The sequence below is a fragment of the Cygnus atratus genome, chromosome 2, assembly GCF_013377495.2.
Source record: "Cygnus atratus isolate AKBS03 ecotype Queensland, Australia chromosome 2, CAtr_DNAZoo_HiC_assembly, whole genome shotgun sequence".
Classification (NCBI taxonomy): Eukaryota; Metazoa; Chordata; class Aves; order Anseriformes; family Anatidae; genus Cygnus; species Cygnus atratus.
Genome location: NC_066363.1, coordinates 37,665,870 through 37,690,203, shown reverse-complemented (window position 1 = coordinate 37,690,203; position 24,334 = coordinate 37,665,870). Strand labels below are relative to the sequence as shown.

The following is a 24,334-nucleotide window of genomic DNA, read 5'->3' as shown; positions in this document are numbered from 1 at the left end:
TGATTACATGAGCAGACAGCTAGTCTGGAACTTAGTAAGCATCTTTAAGTATTTTTACAGACTCAAAAGAACACCCATGTGAGGTGGCAGGAAACTTCAGCCTTCAGTCTGATGCTTATACCTGTCTATTTAGTGGATAATCCGCATTTCCAATCGTATGCGGAATGCAGTAGTTGTGGTGAGGTCAGACAGATGCACATTTTCATGGTTAGGGATAGTGCTCAGAAGTAGTCTGCTAGTGATACAGGCTTCCTTTTATCACGATACCAGCTTGAAATAACAATTTCAGTGTCGAGTGAATTTGGGGAGAGTCAGGTAGTATGCCTTGTGGTGCCTGCTGTGTATAATCACAAATAACATCCTTAAGAGTGATGCTGCAAGAAACTGAAAACAATTGCCAAAGCTGGGTAAATCTGTCTTCCAGGGAAAGAGTCCCTAAAAAGTGAGAACGGTTAACCCCGTTGCTGTTGAGATCCTGTGAAAAATAGCTTTAAAAGCTACTTACCCTTTCTGGAAGGATGATTCCACGAATGGTAACTGTTTCACCATCCTCTTAGCTCTTGCAGTAAGACTCTATACTAGGTTGCTGCTTGCAACATCGCATTTATAAACAGTGGGAAGAGGGGAGAGTTTTAAAGAAGCTGTAAAAGTGCTTGTGGGTTTCTAAACTTCCTTACATGTTGACAAGAATTTAAACTAGTATATTATGAAAAGGAACCTCCATACAAGCAAGGAGCTGAGTTAAAGTGTAGAGAAATAAAGCTTCTTGGAAGGGCAATGGTAGTAGATATTTTCCTTCCCTTTCTTTTTCTGTTTGATTAGTGATGAATCTGTTGAAGTTACCTGCTGGTTGTCTTGAATTTTCAGTAAATGCCTTCATTGCTCAATACATTTGACAACAAAACCTATACATGGAAGCAGCAGCTTGGGGAGCAACTCTCAAGTGATTACAGTGGGGAGGAAAGACATTTATTAGAATATACCCTTTCTGGAAAGAGATAATGTCTTCATAAAACAGGTCAGCATACACTGTTTCCCTTCGCTTGTAAAGTATCAGAAGGATAAAGCTGACATAGCTTGTGGATTGGTGAGGACCAATGACAACCCAGCTATGCATGTTCTCCCAGTGTTACTGAAATACTGCCTTACTTTAAAAATATGCAGGTTTATACTTCAGTCAACTATCACTACAGTGAGGATCCAGAATTTATACAGACAGAATGTGTTGTTCCAGAGCCCACACAGTCGTCTAGTAACAGTCCACAAAAGGTAAGTTCTTAAAGTAAGTTCTTAAAACTTGTTGACATGAGTCATGTTCCCAGGTATTTGCATGTAAGGGGTTACATGGCTTGGTGAAGAGGTCCTCTGGATCATTTCTTAGAAATGAAGGTTATAGTCACCACTTCAACCTGTCTAATCCACTGATTCCTGCATACAACTTCAGAAGCCTCTCCTGCTTTAGTGAAACTATTAGTACTAGTCTGTAGAATTGAGGGATGTATAAAATGTATCAAAGTGACCAGGTTTTACTTGATCTGCTGGGAATTGCAGGAAAATTGCAGATAACCTAAGAAGGCATATTGGGTTGCAGCTCCTCCTTTTTTAAGCAGATCTGAGTCTCAAAGCATTTGAATGGGTGAAGTCTTTTACTCCCATCTCTGCTTTCTTGTGTTGAAAGCTACCTCTATTTGGCCAACAATTCCATTTTTTGAAGGAGACTTCATTTTTCTGGTGTGTCAGCCTCTTCCACAACTGAACTGGCATGCCACTGTTAAAAACTTATGTTATGAATAACTCAGGGCAATAATACCAGTTAACAGCATTCAAAGAAGGAGCTCAGGAAAAGAGAATTGAGAGGAATCCTGAATGCAGAATAAACCCTGTGACACCTGCACTGCTGCTAGTGGGTAACTGATAAAATCAGTGTTGTTGTAGATGCATCTATAACTGTATTTCAGAAGTCTGTGGACAGGAGCATACAAACGGTAGTATCCTATCCTGAGAATCGTCTGAGGAACACCTTTGTATCACAAGAAGACTACTTTAAGGTATGTAGTGAAAGCAAACTTTAACCCCTAAAACCAGCTTAAAATTTTCAACATACAGGATACAATAAAGGCAAAGGGATATTTCTGTACTTCCATTTGAATTTTTGTACATGCTCAGATGTTTTTGAATAGTTGGCTCTCAATTGGTTAATACTACAAACAAGTGCTGAAATGGGATTCAGTGGATTTAAGTGAATTGATACAAGACTGCATAAAATCTGCTGAACAGTCAACTCTTGGATGTTTAGAGCTTAAGACTAGCTAATCATTCCTCAAAAACTGCTGAAAGGAAAGCAAGTTATACTCCCTTGTTTAAAGGATATTGAGTTTAAATGTTGGTTTTCTTCCACCAGTTAAATACCCACTGTGGATGGCTTTTTATACTTCATGTAAATTGTCTACATTTTAACCAATAAGTTGTAGTCCAGGTCAGTACCTGGTCATCATGTATGAATGAAGTCTTGCTACATATATTCAGTCTTGGTAGAATTCTAGTTTCTGATTACATTCACAGTGGTCTTCGACTTACATTATGTATTAGGGTTTTAAAGTTTCATTTAAGATTTTGCTGCTGCTTTCCTTTAAAAGGACAGACATATGAACTAGGCACCTGTACTCTGAACCGGAAATATAGAAACTGTATTGGACAGTTTCAGAGGGGAGTAAATAGTGTACAGAATGTCTTGAGATACTTGTGAAACTTCAATTGCTTCATTTTAACTGTTATCTAGAAACATGGTTTTTTGTCTCTTCCATTCCAGGAGAGGCGGGCGCATCACTTCAGAAGAGGAAGAGCAGTACTCAAAAGTGTTTAATCGACGAAGACTTTGAAAGAGCCTAAACTTGTTACCTTGATGTTCCTACAGTTCAGTTTAGTAAGATGTGTAGTAGTGTAACCTCTTTCAGAAAGTTGCTTCAAGTTGATGTTCGTGTTCCTGTTTTACCTGTTCCAATAGTTAATTTTGCTCGAAGTTTAAAGTTGTAAGAGTTGAAACATTTCCAGGTTTTATTACTAGTTTGCATGTTTCCCCTGCTAACTAACTGGAATACTAATTTTAAAGAGTTTATATGGCAAAAACACTGGTTTGTTTGGTACATGTGGATTTTCTTCTGAGCTTTAAGGTACAGTTTGTTGCATGTTAGACTTAGTTTTTCTTAAACCACAATTTAAGTTACTAACATCGACCAGTTACCTCTTATTTTAAAAGTTGAAGCAGTTACTTGTCCAAGAGGTAGTATTTTAAAACTGAGCTCTTAATCAGTGGAACAGAAGACATCAAGATGTAACTCAAATGAAGCCCTTTAAGTCCTGGTTCTCTTCAGACTACCTAATCAATGTCATTATGTTCACTAATGACAGTTTATGTACCTTCAGTCTTGAAGCATCACTATTAGTTTTGGGAAAGTAATTAAGAGAATCCTAAAATTCCTGTGTGTAACTTAAGATGCGAAAATGTAGTTAGCTATATTGGCTACTCAGAGGAGTATGCTTTTTTTACTGGAAAAATTTTAGCAATGCCTGTATCTTAAAATTGTGAGAAAATACTGCATTTAAAATATGCCTAACTTTGTGATGCAAACTGTTAATCAAAGAATACTTGTAAGCATATTTTAATAATAATTATGTAGATTTTAGTCATGTATTTTGAAACGATTAAAAAATAAATTTTTTATTCTGATTTTGCTTCCCAAAGTAATTAAGTTGCCTTGAGAAAGACATACAGCATAATATTTATTGAAAGTATCGAAGATCCGTTATCCTATATAAGAATACCAGCTACTACAAGTTTGTAGTAACAAACTTTCATTCTTGGTAATAGTTCCTAGCTGTGATTTTGAAAGAGTAGTACTGGGAACTATATTTGGTCCTATATGTATGTTGGGTCCTAGTCTGTTTTTCTACTATCCTAACACCTCAATCTCTTGAAACAAAAAAGGAAATTATGCCTCTTTAGTAGGCAGTGTGTGTAAGAGTCTGAACAGAATGGCATGTCCTGTTTCACATTTTCAGAAGGTTTAGAAAGACACGTGCAGGAGGAGTAATGTCAGTGAAATGTGCAATGACAAGAGAAGTGAGTTGCTACAGACTTGGATGCTTAAGGGAATAAGGCTGTAAAATGCAGCATAAAAATGTCCAAAGAACAGCTTTTTCAGGAGTGTTCAGGATGGAGTTTTATTAACGAAGAAAATGTGTGGTGGGCTTGGGGAATAGAAATAATTACGGGTTTTGGAGCAACTTTACGTGGAATTGTACCAATGTTCCAATAGCATAAATTGAATTGGAAAAAAAAACCACAAAGCTGTTAACCTTTTCCCTACTCAGTCTTCCATCTTACTAAAGATATTTCCTGAAGTGTTTCCATGCTATCAATTCACCATGTTTTCTCTCAAACTATTGTTTTAATGGCATTGTTAGTTTGATATAATTAACTTTTGTTACCAACTTCTGTGTAAGTGGTTTTTAATTGTACAGAGTTAAAACCCTGTATATAGGAAGCTAGAGTTTTCTAAGTATCAGGACCCTTTCCTTTGCAACTTGAAGTACCTAAGCAGCCTACTCAGGCTGTTACAGCTGTGATGTCAGTTTATTGATAAAGGTAATTGTTTCTTTGCAAGTGTAGATTTCATTTTGGCTTAATGTTCTAGTTGGCTTGATTTGCCCTGGGATGTATTTGAGGCTTTATGCTGTAGCTATAAGAGAACATGAAGTGCCTATGTGTAGCTCTCATTGAAGAGTCTCAACGCCAACAGAAGAGATAAAAACAGAAGATAACTATGTGGAGTGCATATTTTATGTTTATTTGACCAAGTGTTACCAGTAAGACCATCTGGTGAGCGAGTTGATTGTTTGGTACGTTTGAAATGGTGGTGCTAGATATGAATTGTTCTTCCCAGCATGCTGAGAAGGCTTATCATAGTGAAATGCATAGCCCAGGCCTTACGAGTGCCATTTATTTTCTCTTCCATTAGATCATGTTGAGCTGTTTTTGTTAGCAATTTCTCACCCATAGGAAACTCTTTAATTTTTTATCCCCATCTGGGAATTGTACGTTTGGTGGCATATGCCAGTAAAAGTAACAAGTTATAACTAAGAGCATACACTTTTAATGTTCTTTTGAAGTACCCTATAAGCATAACACAAAAAGGGTAGGTAAATCTCTTGTATTGCATCCAGCAAGTCAAAACATCTGTTTAGTATGGCTGTAGCTAAAGGCATTTCCAAGATAGGTGCAGGTGCACAACTTGAGCTTCTTGCAGGTTTGTACCACGTATATTAGCAAATTGAGTGGACCATGTTAACTGGTAACTAGTAGGTAGTGAGTTCTTATGGATCTGCCTTTTTACCTTGTGTGGATTTTTTTGCTTGCACTACCTTTTTCCTGATTTCTTGTTGTCTTTTAACCTGGCAGACAGCTAAGCATCACACAGCTGTTTGTTAATCCTCCCCTTAGTGGGATGGGGGTAGGGTGGGGACTCCCACAGGTCGAGATGAGGACAGTTGAAAAGGGAAGAAATGGGAAGAAACAAAAATACACAGAACAAGTGATGTGCAAGGCAGTTGCTCACCACCAGCTGACCATTGTCCATCCAGGCTCTGAGCAACAGCAGCTCTCTGCCAAATCCCTCCAGTTCTGCTGTTCAGCAAGCTGTCGCAGGGAATGCAATATCCCTTTGGTTAGCTGGGGTCAGCCGTCCTGGTTGTGTTCCCTCCCTGCTTCCTGTGCATCCCCAGCTTGCTCACTGGCAGGGCAGCATCAAAAGCTGAAAGGTCCTTAGCTTTTGACATTATTTTCATTCTAAATCCAAAGCATGGCACAATACCAGCTGCAGTTTAGCTTCATAAGATAACTTTCGAAGATAATTTCCAGCTGAAACCAGGTTACTTCCCATAATGAGCTGTGTTCTCAGTATATGTTTTTGTTGAGTCTCCAGTAAATAGTAAGACTTCTTTTCTTCAAAAGAAGCAATTCTTTAGATGAGATAGTAAAACAATGCTTGCTTTTACTTGGTATTATATAACTAAGATGTGTTTATTTTATGGTTCTTAAAGTGAAGCGTCCCAGTGAGTTGTTTGGTACTGTAGCCTTTTCATATCTTTTTCACAAGCATTGCCACCTGACAGAATTATACTTGGAATGAGCCAGCCAGATGGTATCATATCCTTGGATCTCCATTAGAATGATAGTCTGTCTGGCACAGACATGAATTTCCTGTCAAAATGGAAATACTGTTTTCCTTCTAGGTATTTGTGAGCTAAACAAAGATGCTAAACTCTGCCTTACATGAGGATGATATGATACTTGAAAGCTACAAAGAAATAAAGCTTTTCCCTTAATTGTTTTACATTTTTCTGTGTGTGCTGTAATGGAACAGATTTTTTTTCCTTAAGTCCACTCATCAACACGTATGCAGTCTGTAGTTCTTTGCAGGGAGGTTTTGGTGGACCAGTATTTCAGGATAGCTTTAGTATAATTTAAAGCTTTAATGTCTGCCATTTGAAATCTAGCTGAAAAAGTAATAAATTAAGAGGATCCAGACTAAAAGAATAAGTACCAGGGCCTTGTCAGATGAAGCATGCATCGCAACCAAAAAAGCTTATGTAGCTTTTCAACATAGATGAATTTATTTCTTCATATTTATTTCACGTTACTTCATTCCTACTATGAAGTTTAGGGTGAACTTTAAAGCTCATAAAAAGGGGGGGGGGGGAGAACACAACTAAATAGTTTCAAAGACTAAATAGTTTCACTGGCAATATTTTAAGAAGGCACCAGCTGAGTTACCACAGGTCTTTGTATTAACCCTAACCCAATGACTATTCTAGCTTTAGCTACTTTGTATAAATTTAGAGGTTTTTCTTGTAGTGTGAACGCTTCTGTACTTGGTACTCAAAACGTTGCTCAAGACAAGTTGATGAGAAAGGATTATAGTTTTAGCTTAGGGTAGGGGGGCTACAGTAAGTATTGTAATGAGGAAGACAGATTTTTATACTTAAAAAATACCTTACTGTAAAATATCAGAGCTAAAAATGAGGGAATATCTATCCATATAGGTAACAGTTCCAGAATTAGCAGCATAAAGTGACAAATGTGCTCAGAACCTCCAAATACATGGTACGGTAAGGGTGCATGCTGCAGCAAGTTGTAGCTTTTGCCTGCATGTGGGTTGAGCATAGATAGTATCTTGTCCTGCTTCACTTGGGGGTTGTAGTCCATACCAGCACATAGCTCTGGTGTTCCTGAGAGTTACCATCTGTCTCAGACTACCCCACGTCAGGTAGTAAGTCAGTAGTGATGAAACATATGGATTTCTGGTACAGTGAAGTGTTAGCTAGAGATTAAAAAAAAAAAGACTAAAGACAGTACTTTCCCTATGGGTCTGCAACAGTGCTGCGCTCCTCATGCTTTATAAGCTTTTAGCTTTACCTGTTCCTGTTGGTACTTCTGTAAGTCAGTTGTTCAAATATGAAAGTATTATTTGATCTATCAAGGAGCTCAGTCACTTTCTTCTCCCTATTCAAGATGTCTAAGTCTAGCTTTCTAATTGATATGCTGTCTCTATCAAATTTAGAGCAATAATACTTTGTGCCCGTTTTTGGCCAGGGTAAGCTTAAGGATGAACTTAACCAAATGTTATTTTTTCCCCTTTACTCTGTGGTTTACTCTGTTTTACTCTGTGGTTTACTCTGTGTTGGTACCCTTGGTACACTAGGAATGTGTTTATGGAACTCTTAAACCTCATGCAAAGTCTTCCTAGAATGACTTAAGACTAGAACCACAGTTAAGAGGTTGTTCATTTGTTTCCATAGGAAAAAATTGGAGCTTGGAAGCATAAATTGTTTTGGCCTATAGCGGTTAATAGGATCATACATAGCTGGGCAGTGCAGCCATCCAGTTCTTGCCATAAGATACATTTAAATGGAACACGTAAAGCAGTTAAAATGGTATTAATGAGTTCTATGTGTTGGAACGGGTAAGATAAATGATTCCTTTCTAGAACATAACGGAATCCTACATGCGCATGCTAGAGCAATTCTTTGGGAGCATGTTCCCAGTTGAGTGGGATGGGCACATATTTCCACCTGTGGCTTTCAGGAGGATATTAAGACAGGTAATAGGATATGTCACAGAGCTTTAGTATAGGGCCTCTGAGTAATTCATTTGACTACTGAAGTATCTTCCTTTCTTTTGCACACCTACTGAACTGGAAATCTCTGCTGAAGTTAATATCTAATTACTGGGAGAGTCCTCTTCAGGCTTGTTGCAATTGGTGGACTCAATACTCCATCAAACTGTGCAGCTGTACTGTGACTTAGGTAGGTCTCAAGTCTGCCTCAGATGATGATTTCACCATAGCCATTAGAGAGCTCACATTTTATACTACAGAATCTTTTTTTAGGTAGCTAAGAGATGTCAAACATCAGTTTAGCTGCAAATATTTTTGGATGAGGTAGGCTTAGTCTAAATGCTGTATATATGCACACGTTACACTGAATAAGATTTCTTACTCTCCCTGTTGTTGACTAAAGTCTGTTTATTGTCTTTATGTTAAGCAAACATACAGAATTTATTTGCTTACAACACCAGAGTAAAAATCAAAACAAAAGATGTCCTTGTTGGTAAATATCTGCATATTAACTTGATGAACAAGAGAAATAAACATACTAACAGAGCAGTAAACCCTAGGAATGCTAACAGGGTGCTAGGTTTTGTGTTGCTGATTTTACTTTCACTAGAGTAGAGGTCTTCATGTACGAAGTTAAGCAACTTATTTACTGAATCTTTTCTAAAGAAAAAAGCTTCAACGATGGATCTCTCTGGAAGACTCTCTCCAGAAGGAAATGGGAGACCTCGTCACCTGGGATATGGAGAAGGCTGAGGTACTCAAGGATTTTTTTTTTCTCAGTCTTCACTGAGCTCTAGCCCCATAGCCCAACCCCAAGAAAGCAAAGTCAGAAACTGGATGAATAATGAACTGCTCACTGTAGGAGAAGATTAAGTTCGAGACCAGCTAAGGAACCTAAAGGTGCACAGGTCCATGGGACCTGATGAGATGCATCCATTGGTCCTGAGGGAACTGGCAGATGTAGTTGCAAAGCCATTATTCATCATATGTGAGAAGCTGTGGCAGTCTGAAGTTTCCACTGACTGGAAGAGAGGAAACAACCCTCATCTTCAAAAACGGGGGAAAAAAGGAAGGCCCAAGGGAACCTGGCAAGATTGTGGAGCAGATCCTCCTAGAAGCTATGCTAAGGCACATGGACAACTTCTTCTAAGAAGTTTAAAAAAATTTTTTTAAAGTAAGATAAAGAGGTTCAATAGTGCTGGAGTTTCAGAAATACTTTATTAGTGTTGCTTGCTAGTAGGTTGTGGATTCTGGGCTGAGTAGCTTTGTGTGCTTTTGGGGGACTTGGTCGAGTACAGAACGCTCAGGAACTTGAGGCTGCTAGAAGGTGGAGTTGCTGTTCTGCTCAACAGTGCACATCCAAGGCATGCTTTCTAATGCTGAGAATAGTACCAGACACTTCTACTGTGGTAACAGAAGCCTGAATATGAATATATGTATCTTGCTATGCATAACTGGATTGTATTGGTTCAGCTTTTATCTAATGTTAGGCAGTTAGCTCCATTCAGAAACCTCTGCAAGAAGTTTTGGCTTAAGCTAGGAAGCCAGTGAATTAATAATCCAAGCTTTAAAACTATTCTCCTGAACAGCTTTCTCAAAACTAATGGGGCTGAAATATTTTTACATGTCAAGCTTTGACTTTGTTTTCTTCTCCTACAGACTGCTTTTGAGAAACTGTTCATGTGAGTACTGCAGAGCCCAGGACGATGGCTGAGCTGGGTGCAGCTGGAGGCGTACCAATTCGTATAAAGATGCTCAGGGAGTTCACTGGGTCTGTATGTAGTATTTCTTCCTCACATTGTCCTTTGTAATACTTGGGATGGAGACTGCGAACTTCAGACTGTTGGATAACCATCTAGGTTTTATTGCTGTACATTTTAATCTTTGTGCTCTTGGAGCCAGCTGTGCAGTCCATCTTCTACCTAAATCGTGCACAAGTTGCCATGACAGCGGATGCCTACCTACTGGAGACAGAATAATGGGCACGTGGCTTCTTCGATAAATGTCACAATGTAATTTAGTCATCAGCCAGCAGGTGGGGCATTAAGCTAACAAAACCCTACCCAATCCTGTAATTTCCAAAATGTTTCTGGTGGAACACTAAAGCCAGTCCTTTTATAATAAAAGCTGTCCGCTGCAGAAAGTAGCAGCTCTTGCTGAAGGTGAATTGATTTTTGCATTTAAAAATAGAGCTGTAAAAAATGTATTCAGAACACTTGGTTGGATTGCAACATGGTACGTTTGCTGGAAAGGCTGGACTTCACAGGCTTGACACTGGTTCTGTGAGTGTGTTGTCAGGACAGGGCTGGCCTTCTGTGGGGAAGCAGGACAGGGAAGCTTAAACCACTGCTGTATTCTATAGCTGGCAAATTCCTCTCAGTTCACTTGCAACTCTTCTCAATTCCTCTGTAAAATTCACACAAATCAGTCCTCAATTCTTAAGTGAACTGTACAGTATTTTAAAGGGTTAGAAGAAAAGATTTTAGTTCTTTGTTTTCAAGTACATCTAGTTTTTTTTTACAGTATACAGTATGAGGTGATCTTCCCCCCTCTGCTCAGCTGTGGTGAGGCCACACCTGGAGTCTTGTGTCCAGTTCTGAGCTCCCCAGTACAAGAGGGACGTGGAGCTACTGGAGTGAGTCCAGAGGAGGGTGATGAAGATGATCAGAGGACCGGAGTACCTGAGAGAGCTGGGCCTGTTTAGCCTGGAAAAGAGAAGACTGAGGGGAGACCTTATCAATGTCTGTAAATATCTGAGGGGAGGGTGTCAAAAGGATGGAGCCTGGTCTCTTTTCAGTTGTGCCCAGTAACAGGATGAGAGGCAACGGGCGCAAACTGAAGCACAGGAGGTTTCCTGCTGAATATGAGGGGGCACGTCTTTACTGTGAGGGTGACAGAGCACTGGCATAGGTTGCCCAGAGAGGTTGCAGAGTCTCCTCTGGAGATATTCAAAACCTGCCTGGATGCCATCCTGCGCAACGTGCTCTAGGTGATCCTACTTGGCAGGGGGGTTGGACTAGATGATCTTCAGAGGTCTCTGCCAACCTCAACCATTCTGTGAAATACAAGTTGTTTTCAAAGAGAAAAAAAAAACCTGTAGTGAAACTTGAAAAAATCTTCCTATAATCTGAACGTTCTCATCAGAGTTTGTTCCCTTTTACTTTCAAGCAGGGTTGAAATGAATAAGAACATGAGAACATGGAACACTTTAAATCTGATGCTTGCTTTGGATCTCTTTTCACTCATAAATGGAACCCTGTAATTGGCAGTGGATGGGAACTCAGCTGTGTAGTTCACCTTTGTTACCAGTGCTTGATGTTTGCTGCTATTTTCAATGTTTCCTAGGGCTGCATCCCTCTAGGTTGGTAAGAGGGGAAAAGGAGGGGGGGGACACGTAGCAGAAATTCTGGATTACCTCACTTTCAGTTGCTGTGTCTGCTTTCCCTAGGGAACTGAGCGCTCTCATGAAATGTTTGCTTTCTTGGGTGACATTTTCCAATATAAATCCCACATTATGACACATTGTGAAGCTAACGGTTAGCAGACTCTGAAAGAACTAAGGTTCACTTGCATGTTTTCTTATTTTTTATTAAAAAAGCACCACTGAAGAAGCAAAAAGTCAAGTGTTTTTCTGACTTTCTACGCTGCATAAACACTGCACGGTCTTCATTAAGAACCATTATACTTGGCCTGATCAAGGTTTGTTTAGTTCGGTGCTGTAGGCTGTTAACGCAATCTTATCTGTAAACAGAAAAGTAAAGGAAAAGGCAAGAGAAGGTATTTCCAAAAGCACACTCAGTTTCTAGCAGCTTGTGGCTCAGGATTTCAGAGCTAGAGAGGTCTTCTTTTATCCATCCTTTTGGTATATACTGAATGAATTAGTAAGGCAGCTATACTAGAGTATTTCACCACAACATCAGACAGGGCAGGAATAAATAAAGGAATTCTATTTGCTGTACGAGTCCAGTATGTTTTCATCCTTGCCTCTACAGACTTGGTAATGTTTTAACTTAAATAGCAATCCATTAACTTGCAACAAAGATGTTACAAAACCAAACCATTAAGCAATAGGATTCTTCAACAGATTTCTGCCATACTCAGTATTCTGAAACTAAATTAAATTCTGTATTTAAAACAAACAAACAAAAAACAATCCTGTGGTAAAAGTACCTTAAAGAAGGCAGTAGTAGATGTTTTTACACCTGTAACTTTCCAGAAGTACTCTGTATTTGTTGTGTGCATGGTAGCTTTCAAGTGCTGTACACACGCTGCCTAAGCATCCTGAAATCTCCTGCATACAGAATTGGAAGCTGCTTCTGAGGTCACTGAGTGTCCAGACAAGGAAACTGATGTGTACAATAAAGTATTGTCTGAGTAAGATTCTTGTAACAAATGTACAGGATGTATGCAGCTAAAGGTGACCCTCGAAAGGTGACCCTTGCTGTGTTTTGAGTTCTTGCAGCAGATCTCATCACAGCTAGTAGAGTGGTCTCTCAATCCAAGTGGCAGGGGTCTCTGTTGTGGCAGTGTATGATGTATTATGTTATCTCAAGCCAGCCTGCTTGGCTTGTAGTGTGCAGCTTCAGAAACTAAAATTCATGTTTGTCTGTTCTTCCACATCTGTATGAGCTAAGGATGGAACTGAATTGTATTATTGTACTGTTAATTATTTTGGAAAGAATGCTTTCCAACTTGGAAAGCAGAAATCTCAAGTCTAATTGAAGACAGGATTCTGTTGTAGCTTTAAATATCGGAGCTGTTAAGAGGGTGCTTGGCTCAAATGTCCCCTTCAAGTGCCCCCTTGTGAGGGTGCAGGGCTAGAGTGGGGAATGAACATGATCATTGTCCTGCCTTAGTCAGGAGCAAAGCTGATTCTGCTTTCATCTGAATTAAGTCACATGGAGAGTTGAACTTAAGATTCCTAACAGGTCAGGAACTGAAGTTTGCAAATTTGATTTTTGTGATACTTAAAGAGTCTTAGGATCTGCTCTTTCATCTGGTGTGCTGTCCTTCATAGCTGGTGATAGAGGAGGTGGAGCTTAGCTGGGAAAATACAGCTGCTGTGGCTAGCCACAGATGGCACCACTACTGTGTTCTCTTACTGCTCTTGTTAACTATGACAACAAGGGCATACTTCAAATACACTTAACTGTAAGGTCAAGGATGAAACAAATTTTTTTTCCCTTCAGAGAGCAAATATTGTTCCCTGGGTGCATTGCATAGCTCAGTAAAATTTCTAGAGACTTGTGGCAGATTTCATACCTTTTTTCATCTTGGAAAGCTAAAGTAGGGTGTAGAAAAGTGCAAGTTTTGCTTTTTTTGTGCCTATATGGAAATGCTGATGAAGGTAGAGTCCGCATGCATCCTTTTCTAATGCCAGTCACTTGCTTTGCTAGTTTGTCCTGCGTTCAGGCAGTTTCTTGTTAATGCTGTTGGCTTTCTGTCTCTAGTGTCACAGATGATAGTTTAAAGCTGTTCAATACGTAATTAAATCACTTTCATAATGGAACTGCCTGGATCAGTATAGTTCTAGTTTTCAAAATCTGAAATAGTGAACCCACTTGTGCTTTTCTCCTCATACTTAAGCAGTCTCTGGAAGGCCAGTCCTGTTCTGAACTCTTGCTTCTAATTAGATCTGGCATAGAAAGTGCTTTTTGATCCTTGTTCTTTTACTGCTTCCTAGGAGTCTGGGGTAGGTCCTGTACAAGTATGCTCAGTGATCAGTAGTCTTGTTATCTCTTGCCAACTTTCTGTCTATACCTGATCCAGTGATGCAACAAAGGTATCTGAAAAGTGTCGTGCCCACTTTACTGTGGTGGGTAAAGTGGTGTTTAAAGACTTCTAGGTCTGGATAGTTAAAAGAAAACTTAAGAGGAAGGTAAGTCAGGCCAAGATGATAATTCTGGTGTGTAAAACCTCTTAATGCACTCAGAATACACACTCCACCTGCAACTCGTGTGAGATCTTAAGTTTTTGGGGGGAAGAGTTAATTCATAAAACTTGCTCATTCAATAACCATTGTGTCACTCAAATGGTTTTTTAGTCAGATCAGCTTGGAGATGGACCGACTGTGTATGTATGAGGTTAGCTTACCATACTCAGCTATTACTTCCGTAGGTGTCATACAGGTAACTTCCTTTTCACGTGCAAATCAGGGACCTGTACATATTTCTTTCTGCTGAGTATGTGAATTTGCGATGATTGGGGGTTTGGCTGTGCATTTTTAGCTGTCTTACAGCATGTACAAAAATTTTCCTCATACTTGCTGATTAAGGTCTTGACTTTAAAAGAGAATTTTGAAAGTTTCTGGACTTCTCTTTAGATTTCCTTTGCCACTAACTACAAGTAGTTGCTTGAGACTCTTCAGCAGATATCTCCAAGAGTGTTGAAGTATTAGGATGTATTTACAGGACACCTAGATCCAAGTCATCTGTCCCAGTTGCTGTCACTTAGTGCTATGTTACAATACCTTGCACTGGGTATATGGGTGTTTGTGCAGCTGTACAACCTCTTTCTTCTGTTTGAGACTTCACCAAAGCTTGCTCAGGTGTATCAACAATACAGCGTTTGAGATACTAATTCTAGTGTAAACCAGACCGTTTAGAGTGCCATGTTTTGTGGCTTCTTGTTTTCCATTCTCTACTAATATTTTATCCTGGCAACTAAGGCTGGATCTTGGTCCAGCGCATCCACTGAACTGCTGCAGATCCAATCTGTTTTAAGAAGCCTTAAGTGTCTCTTAAATTCCAGAAAAGTCACCAGTACCAAGCCTGAAACTGCTTAGAGCTTCATGTCATCCTCCTTTGTCTGGGTGAGGCCTGAGGGCCACATATGAGACCAGAGCTGCTGTTGGATGTACTTTTCAAGGGTTTTGGTTGAACTTGTAAAATGACCCTGGAACTGTGAGAATTAAATGCACTTGGATCATACAGATTCTACTCTAGGTTGCTATACCAAGCTGCTGTTGTTCCTCCCTTTCCACCGCCCAGAAGTATTTTTTTTTCTTGTAGGTTGGGAACTGTACTTATCAAATGTATCAATTTTCAGATTATTGCATTAAGCACTGAATTTTGTGGGATTGGATTTATGCACCTTCCTCTTTACTGGTGGTACTGTGTAGTGTTTGGTCTGGATAGCCAAAGAAAGGAAGAGATGTTCCAACTCTGTTGGGAACGTAGTGCTTCTTGTTAGCATTAAGCTCTATTACTACCATTACTAGATGACCTTTTTATATTTTATATGTATGCTTTTCACTTTCAGGTTTTTGAAGCACATCACAGATCAGTTTGTCTATCTATTTTTCCCCACTTTTGAGAACAGAAATGCAAGAGAAATGTCTTGCATAATCCTTCTGACGGAGAATTTGACCCCTGCTTTGACCACATACAGCGAGAGCTTCCTTAGTGCCAACTTATTGCAGCAATGAGTCTTGGACTCTTTGCTCCTTGGACAATGCTCATTTATATGCAACCACTTCGGGTCATAGTATCTCTTCTGTTTCTGAAGGTTTGGCTTTTCTAATAGTTCTATTAATAGAAATCTCAGTAGATGCTAAATACGTTCTTGCAGAGTGGTAGATAAATAACAAAACAGAAAAGTTGTCTAAAGACTTGTTATCAAGTTCTGGTTAACTTAATGTAAGTTTTGCTGAATCTTGTTCAACGTGATGTTGCAGGTAAGTGTTGCCTTTTGACAAAGAAGAAATACGTTCTAAATTAGGTGTAAACATTTCATACTAGGATGTGAAAACTAGGAAAATGGGATGGGATTAACTTGAGTGCTGGAGTTCGAATTGGTACTGAAAATATTGGTAACTGGCATCATGCTGAGTTTCATAATAAAAATGAATTGCTTATGCTTATGGGGATCTTTCCAAGCAGTGGTTCAAGTAAGGCTTGGATTAACCAATCAAGAGGTTATCTGAGGGCATAACTAAAAACATGTTACATGAGAAACTGCATATGATTTCTTGCTACTTTTCACAATGTGTAATCATCTCTGCCAGTGCCAAAATAAGTACAGATATTTGGCAGAGCTTCACTTGCCCTAGCAATAGCAATTTACACCTACTTTGAACTTGCTTTACCCAGCTGCACCCAGCACTACAAAGTGCAAATGGAAAATGTGAACGCTCCTGCTTGATACAAGAGGTTGTAGAGCTCTGCACTTCTAAGTGTGTATTTACAAGAGATATTACACTGGATAGAAACAGAAATAAAATGCATCAAAGCACTTCTTAACTCACTCTAAGGTAAAACTAATGTTCCCTAGTAGTAGAGTGTCTAGGAGCAACATCTTAGTGTTGATCAAAGCAGTGGGGTCCTTCAGTTGTTTATAGTTAGGTGGCTGTTAGAGCAGTATTTTACTATTTAATTACCAAATCATCTTGTGTCTAGCAGTAGTTTATTGTTCTGAAGTGTGTATATACATATCTTTAAAAAAAAAAAAAACACTTTTGAATGTCTAAGATACTTAGTCTTCAAGTTAATCAGATTTCTCTTGGAGAATGTTGCCTCTGACTATAAGAAGTACTACATGTGGTGCTCTGAATAAATTTTAGATATTCTCATGTCAAATGAAACCTATTCTAAAATGGTTCTGAAAGAGGCAAGTAATCCCTAAACATGGGAACAGTGCATATTTAACACGTGAACACAGGAATTCTGGAGTTTCTTGCAGTGATAGTCTAGAAACAGTAACAAAGATGTGTACCATCAGTTTAGATTGTATGTTAAGCTCCCATTTATGTGCCTTGATATCAAGCACTTGGATTGTTTATTTTCCTGTCAGTGTAGACACACTTAAGTAGGTGACTAGTTATATACTCTTCTTCTAATTAATCTGCTGGTTTTATGATGATTTTTGTAGTCACAAAAAACGTGTTCACATTAAATTTCCAGTGAAATAATTTTAATTGGAATTGACCCCATTAAAAAAGTGTAGAAGTGTCTTAACAGTTTGTGTGTTTAACCCTGTGGTGGAGGAATTCCAGTTTGAAAGCTGTCAAAATACCTTGTATATAGTAGCTCTGCGTTTGCAGACGTGTCTAATAGTCTGGGAAGTGGGTAGCAGAAAGACAGCCTGTAGTGTCTGGGTCTGTGCACTGTGACCCACTGCAAACATTAATTTGAAATACTTTTCATCTGTGCAGGGCTGCTACTTCGCAGCAGTCTGTGGTCATCCAGGAATGTTGTTAGTTTTGATGGCCCTTTCTGTATCTGAGAAGACTTTGCACCAGCAAAAGTCTCTAATGTTGTCAGACATCCATTCAATTCAACCCCTGAGGTGTTGATCTGAAAATCCTATGGTGTCGGTAAGGTCTGGTGCTCAGGATTCTCGTTCTGGAGCCATCCGTGACCTGATGTGCTTATAGTACAGGGAAAGCTGCTCTTTCGCTTCTTCCCCACACACTTGGTAATCCTTCCCCCATATGCTTTAACAGTAGTATCAGAAAAACAGCTCAATTACACGGCACCCTGATGTGCATGCATGCTGCTTTCTCACACAGTTGGAAACCCAGAGAAACTAATGAGTGGAGGAAAAATGATGAGGGACAAGGGAAGAGGAAAAACTGTGCAAATAATTAAAAGGAATTGGGGGGTGAGGGAGGAACACACAAAAGGAAATAGAAAAAGGAGGTAGGTGAAGTTAACACACACAAGACATTGGTGTTTGCTTTATAGTTCAGTGCTGGTAAAGAAGGCACTTCAAAACAGTGGAGGTGGGAAAATGATGTTATGCTTTTGGCTGCTGGCTTGTTTAGCCAGCGCTGATAGTTGTGTGTTAGGAGAACACGAATGTGGGCAAAGGTCACGCTGGGCAATTCTCATGTTCCCTCGTAGCAGCTGAGGGAAAAATGAAGAGGATACTTTCAAACATACTTCATCCATCACGATAGCAGCCTTAAATACAGAAATAGTCTGCAGTTAAGGTGCTAATGTACTGTTTGCCTATTTATTTTTACATAGGGATTGGATTTGTTTTACACACCTACACAGCAGGGAGAGTCATAAGTGGATGAAGTACAGCAGATGTATTTTGTGTCGTCTGCAGGGCAGAAAGGCTTCAAGCAGTATCAGAGTTAATGAAGGGTGTCTTAGGAGTCACTGAATGGGTTTCTGGCCTCATAGGGGGAAGTATGATCAAGGTGGCAAGCAAAGTTCCAGACTTGGCCCACAAGGATGCTATTTGGGATGGATACAAGTTTTTCTGGAAGGACAAGGAAGATGAAGGCAGATATTTTTCCTCTCTGGTACGGCACTCTTAGATGGATGACAGGCTGGGTGAGAATGGTAAGATCAAAGGACAGACCACTGAGGGTGACATGGTGGTGGGATTACAAACCAGCCAGTTATGAGGAAGGTCAATTAAATTATTAGCAAGCATATAGGTCACAGATCCCTGATTATGCAGAGGACTTAATCTCCCTAATGGCTGGAAGGGTAACACGGTGAGATGCAAACAATCCAACAAATCTCTAGAAGCTGTCATGAAAGAGATACTGAATGGGCCAAATGGTTAATGTACAACTGGACCTCCAGTAACAAGGAAGAAACGTTTAAGAATGTGATAATGGCAACTCTGGCTGTAGTTGTGGTCATCTAGTGAAGCTCAGGATCCTGAAGGGATTAGAACAAGCAAGTCCCTGGATTTTGGTGAGTAATCTTTGGCTTATCTGGGGAACTGGTAGAGCTGCCTCCCATGGCATCCTGAAAGGTGAAGGAGCATTGGAAAGCTGGCAGATTAGAGCTTGGCTGAACCAGCAACATGTGACTGAACTTCATTACAAAAACTATCATGGTAGAAGCAAGAACAGGCTACAAAGAAGGATTATTAGAAATGGTGCCATGGCATGTAGGAATAGTGTTGACATACAAGGGCTTAAAGCATCTCCTGTTGCCCTAGACAGCTGTTAGTTGTAAAAGGCTGTACAGGTAACATACAGGCCTGTTGCAGGATGTGAGCACAAGGAAGGCTGATGAACCTGAAGCTGCCTTCGCCTCAGTTTTGCTGTCCTGCGTGCTTAGAGGTGAGTTTCAAGGAAGAGAACTACCCCTGATGGATGAAGGTCAAGACAGATTTCATCAGAGACCTTGACCTGTACAGATCTGAGACCAGCTGGGCAGTGTCTGAGTGTGCTGGGAAGATCAGACTGATGGCTTTATTCTTCTGAAGAGGTTGAAGAGGATCTGCAAAACTAGAGTAAGACAAATATTACACCCATTTCCAAAAAAAAGGCAAGAAGGACAATTTGGGGAAGCAGGAAGAACTTCAATCCCTTGAAAAATCATTGAGTCTCTTGGAACAACCTTTGCTTTCATGTATTTCACGTGCCTGGGAAGAGTGTCACAGCTTGTCAACTGTTTGCTTTCTGTCATAGAGTGGCTGGATTGCAGACCAAGGCCATGGTGCCATGGGTGCCATGGCAACTTTAGTTAAGGTGACAGTGGTTGTTACGGTATGGGCTTAGGTGTCTGTAGTTCGGGTGGGTGGACAACCAGATGGGTAAAAAGCTGGTTACAGAGGTGGGTGTGACAGTTGGCCTGGAGGCCAGCGGCATGTAGCGTACTGATCTATTTAATCTCTTGCTCCGGACCTGGAGGAGGTGACAAGATGTGCTGTTGCTCCCTGAAGAGTGGGCAGCAGCTGACAAGCCTTAGGGCTGATCTGCTGTCCTGTGGGACCTGGCCAGGCTCAAGGAACAGGCCAGCAGGGACTTGTTGAAATTGGACGGACAGACAGACAGACAGATGTGCCACCTTTGGACAGGAGGGCTTTGGGGGTGCCTCTCATTGCCCAGAGTCCAGGCTGTGTGTGTAAGGAAGGGTTTTTGCTGCCCAGGGGGGTTGTGCTAAGTGAGTCCACGGAGGTTTTTCCAAGACCTGCCACAACGCAGCCCTGCTGCGTGGGCTCTTGCAGCAGACCCTGCTGTGGGGAGAGGTGGGACTGAAGCCCTCCTGCCCCGCTTTGTGCCCCCATTACCCCGTGATGCCGCGGCTGGTACAAGTGTGTGTGTGGCGGGGGGTGAGCCCGGCTCGGAGGTGCGGGGCTGGGGGCGAGAGGGGACCCGCCGGGGGGCGAGGGGAGGCGGGCGCTGCCTCAGGGTCCTCCAGCCCCGGCCGCACGGCGGAGCCCTGCCACCGCCGGGCCGGGCCGGGAGGCGCCGCTGCCCCTGCCCCTGCGGGGCTCGGAGGAAGAGGAAGTGGCCGCGGCCCCGGGCCGGACTCCGGCACTCGGAGCGGAGCTGCCCGGCCCCGCCGAGGCGCCCCCCCGGGCCGAGCCGTGCCGCAAACTTCGCGCCGGGCAGCGGGGCCGTCAGGCGGAGCGGCGCTGCCCCGGCACCTCCCTGTGGCGGCGCCGAGGGGGGGGCGGCCCCGGAGCACGGCGGGCGGGCACGGGCAGGAGGAGGAGGAGGAGGAAGCGCTGTCAGCGGGGCCGGCCGTCTCCGCCCGCCGGGCATCCTTCAGCACCGCCGGGCTGCGCCTCGCCCGCCGCCTGTCCCAGGTACCGGCGGGGAGCGGGGGGGGGGGGAAACTTGGCCGGGGGGCTGCGAGGGGCGGCGAGGGGCTGCGGGTGCGCCTCGCCTCTCCGCCCGCTGCCTCCCGAAGTTGGGCGAGGGGACGGCGGGGCCGCGCGGGGCGTCCGGCGGGGCGAGGGGAGCCGCTGCGGCCGCCGCTGCCTCCCCGCTGCCGGGCACACGGCTCCGGGGGGACCGCCCGTGCTCCGGGGCGGCCGGGGAGGGGGCGCGTTCCGTGCCCGCCGCCTCAGGGCACCGGGAAGCCGGCGGCGTGCTCGGGGGGTTTCGGCTCGGCCGTGATCCTGCCCCAAGGCGGGATTAGGGACGGCCTTTGGGGTCCGTGGTGCTGCCCCGGTGCGTCCCCAGTGGGGTGCGAGGGCAGGTGGGGTGGTGGCGGGTGGCCACCGGTGGTGAACCACCAAGCACACCCCTCCCGCCTGGCTGAGCTCCTGTCAGGAGGACCGCGGCGTGTGCTTCTCGCAGCCCACGCGGGGCTGGAAGAGCAGAATTCACCTGGACGGGCTCTGAGAGCTCTTCGGCCACCCGTGGAGCTGGCAGGGCTCAAGTCGCGGGGGCTTGGCCGCACCTGGCCAAGCTCCGGGGTGCTCGGGCGAAGTTTGGAAGCCGTGTGACGACCGTGTGCCCCTTCGGGTTTCGTTCCCCTGGGAATCGGTTATGCTTTTTGAGTTAACAGGAACGCAGGACGCTGTCAGGACATAACCGATCTCCAGTGTACAAGGGAAATCTTTTTTGTCCGTTTGCTTTTATGGTTTATTTGTAAGGAATCCATTCCTTTCAGCTTTTGGTGTTGAAGGGAAAAGTTACTGGCAACGGTACTCTTTTTCGCAATACCAGTGGTCACATTTGTGTATTTAATTCCTGCCTTTTTTTTTTTTTTCTAAGGAAAAAAAAATAGTCGCAGATTGAACGGTTATTTTAGGAATTTAACTTAACCTCAGGTTAGTTACATTAGACAAGGGGCTTTCCACCACTCGAGCGCTGGCATTCCCCCGGTCTGAGAGCAGGAGCGTGGCCTGAAATGAGTGCGTACAGCTGTGACTAAATACCCGGGGGAGTTCTGAGCAGCGCCACAGGGAAACAAGGACACCACGCTGCGTGTGATGTCTTGGTAACGAAGTGACCGCAGCATCTCGGGTGGAAAAGCCGAAAAGCAGGATCCACGGCCTGCTGAAGCATAAAAATCAAAATCGGTGACGTCTGTATTTAAAAAAAAAAAAAAAAAATCACACTTCCCTTATTTCTTCCCCCAGCTTCATCTGGGATCCCACAACTTCCCAGCTAGCTCCACGGTCCGCTTCACCTTTTACCCCAAATCAGTTTGCCGGGGTTGTACTCCATGGCAAACTAGCCTGAGGCAGTAAGCATGGGACTGTCTGGTCTGTGTAGCCCTGTTTTGCCATGGTTTTACTCACTGTCCTTGAAGCTGTTGTGCATACATCGCAGTACGCATCTGTTTTAACTGTCTGATTTCTGTGGGTTCAGGGTGTTGTGGGATTAACTTCATAGGAGGGGTGGATTCATACCTAACGTTCCTGTGCGTGCTTCTGTCAGGTCCATTCAGTCTTTAATTTTCTAGGCAGTAGATGTTAGCTGCTTTGGTTTCCTTATAAGTTTTCCGGAGTAGTTTCCTAGTCCTTCGTAGCATCCCAGCAGCCTTCCGTCTTCACCTGAAGGCAGCTTGGACGTTTGCAGCCGCGGTATTTCAGAAGAAATGTTACCAGTACTTTGTCCAGTGATGTTAACGCTTCTTTATCGTTACCAGAAACACCCCACCTAAAAGTATTTTGTAGAAGCGAGTGGAACCATCTGGATCTTTTGCTGCACTGAAAGAAAGCATCACGATATCACTGCGTCATGATAGGACTGAATATTAAATCTTTTGGATAACGTCGTCCGGTGATGCGGGTAGGGTTAGGAGCAAGGTTCTCCCGCGAACCCACTGTTCTCAGTTTGCTCCCCAAGACCAACACAGCACTTGTCTTACACCTCTGCCGGTTACCTCTGTCCCCTTTGCTCTTCTTCCTCCCACGTGCAAAGCAGCGTTGATTCTCTGGAGAGAGCTGGTGGGTGGTGGGCAGGGAGCCTGCAGAGGTAGCCTGGGTACCTGCAGACCCAGGGGTGGTGGAAAAAAAGGAAAGTGGTGGGCGTTCTTCAGGGCAGCAGAGTTGTGTGTGAGGTCAGCCTTGTGAACAGCGTGGTAAAACCAATAGCGCCTCATAATATTTTGTTAAAGTCACGTTATCACTGTGGCATATTATTTGATACGCTGTGTGCTGGGACTGTGCTTTCTTCCTGACTTGAGAATGATACTTCTCAGTTCTAACTTTGTTGAATCCATACGGTATATACCCACAGATTATTTTGTTTCCTTCTTAAAATTTCCCAAAGCATAGCAAACTCCTGAGGCTAGACTAGCAACGGGCCAAACTGACCAAATGATGTTTTCCTTCTGCTTTCATGTAGGCACTACATTTTCTCGTCTCTGGGGGAGACGGTACCATAGCTGGTGCAATTGTTTGTTTTTAATTCTAGCAATTGAATCTGCATTTCATTACGACGGTTCTTTCGGAGTTCTTGGTTTGAGACAAATTACTCCTCCTGATTTGAGTTCTGCTTCTGTTTAGTTGCGGTATCTTTAGCCTGTCTAACTGAGCTTGACTTCTGGCACATTTCACTTTATGCTGGTGTTTCTTGATCTGAGACTGTAGTTTCCTCTGCTGAGCTTTTTTTCGTGTCCCTTGAAAGCCTTTTGCTTATTCTACCTTTCCTTCTTTATTAGGTAATTCATCTCACTAGGTCTGGAAACCTTCTTAGGAATTCTCTTGTCACTTCCTTGGGTTACAAATTCAGCAGATATTCATATTGTAGTTTAAACATGTTCCAGACCTCCCCTGTGTTCAAGTCCTCCAACTTTTCAGTCCCGTTCATCTCACTAATGAGTTCCCTTAGTTTTTGAGATTTGCCTTTTGAAATTGAAAACCTTAATTGCAGATTTACTTGGGTTGCTCTGCCATTTAATTTAAATGAAATCAATCATAAAGAATAACTCTGGGATTATGTTTTCACCAGCCTTTCTATAAGAAGAGATTTACTTATCAACTGCAAGTGTAAAATCCTGATATCGCCAGTCAAATCTGCAACTATGTGGTGAAAAAATCGCTCAGCTCTGACATCCAGAAATAGATAGGACTGGTTTATGGTACTCGTTCCTCGTATTTTCAGAACAAATACAGGTTCTTTCAAATTACGTTGTAAACGTTTGCTACTTAAACAGCTTTTCCTACCCCACAAATAAAAATTATCATGATACATGTTGAATATATGCTTGCACCGTTACCTGAACGGTAATACTGGGGAAAAAGGACCAGCAAGGTCCTTGGTAAGGAATTTCCCCCTTCGTGAGGTAACACAAAAAGCCTGTGCAGTGCTAGACCAGAGAGGGGAAAACACAGGAGCGGGGCTTTATCCTGGGAACCTCTCAAGGGCCATCTTAGCGTACTATGCTCCTTCCTTTGTTTATCTGCACAGCCTGTTTGTCAGGTCTGGTGTTCCCAATCCCCCGCTTCATTTATGCTTCTCTGCCTGATTATTTTTGCCCTCTTATTCATCTTCTGCTTCGTTG

General features: G+C 42.5%; 2 protein-coding genes across 2 annotated transcripts in view; both read left to right on the top strand.

Annotated features, from left to right (window-relative positions):
* Nucleotides 1-3,188, top strand: part of DAZL (deleted in azoospermia like) — a 54,681-nt gene extending 51,493 nt beyond the window's left edge. Inside the window, exons 12-14 of the mRNA XM_050708466.1 lie at nucleotides 1,165-1,269; nucleotides 1,959-2,048; nucleotides 2,810-3,188. Of these exons, the coding sequence (XP_050564423.1) occupies nucleotides 1,165-1,269; nucleotides 1,959-2,048; nucleotides 2,810-2,863 (249 nt within the window). The 3' untranslated portion in view covers nucleotides 2,864-3,188. The remainder of the gene's footprint in view (nucleotides 1-1,164; nucleotides 1,270-1,958; nucleotides 2,049-2,809) is intronic.
* A 17,239-nt stretch (nucleotides 3,189-20,427) lies between these two features.
* The window catches only part of RFTN1 (raftlin, lipid raft linker 1), a 96,304-nt gene continuing 92,397 nt past the window's right edge, over nucleotides 20,428-24,334 (top strand). Inside the window, exon 1 of the mRNA XM_035556420.2 lies at nucleotides 20,428-20,678. The gene's annotated coding sequence lies outside the window, so the exon portion shown is untranslated. The remainder of the gene's footprint in view (nucleotides 20,679-24,334) is intronic.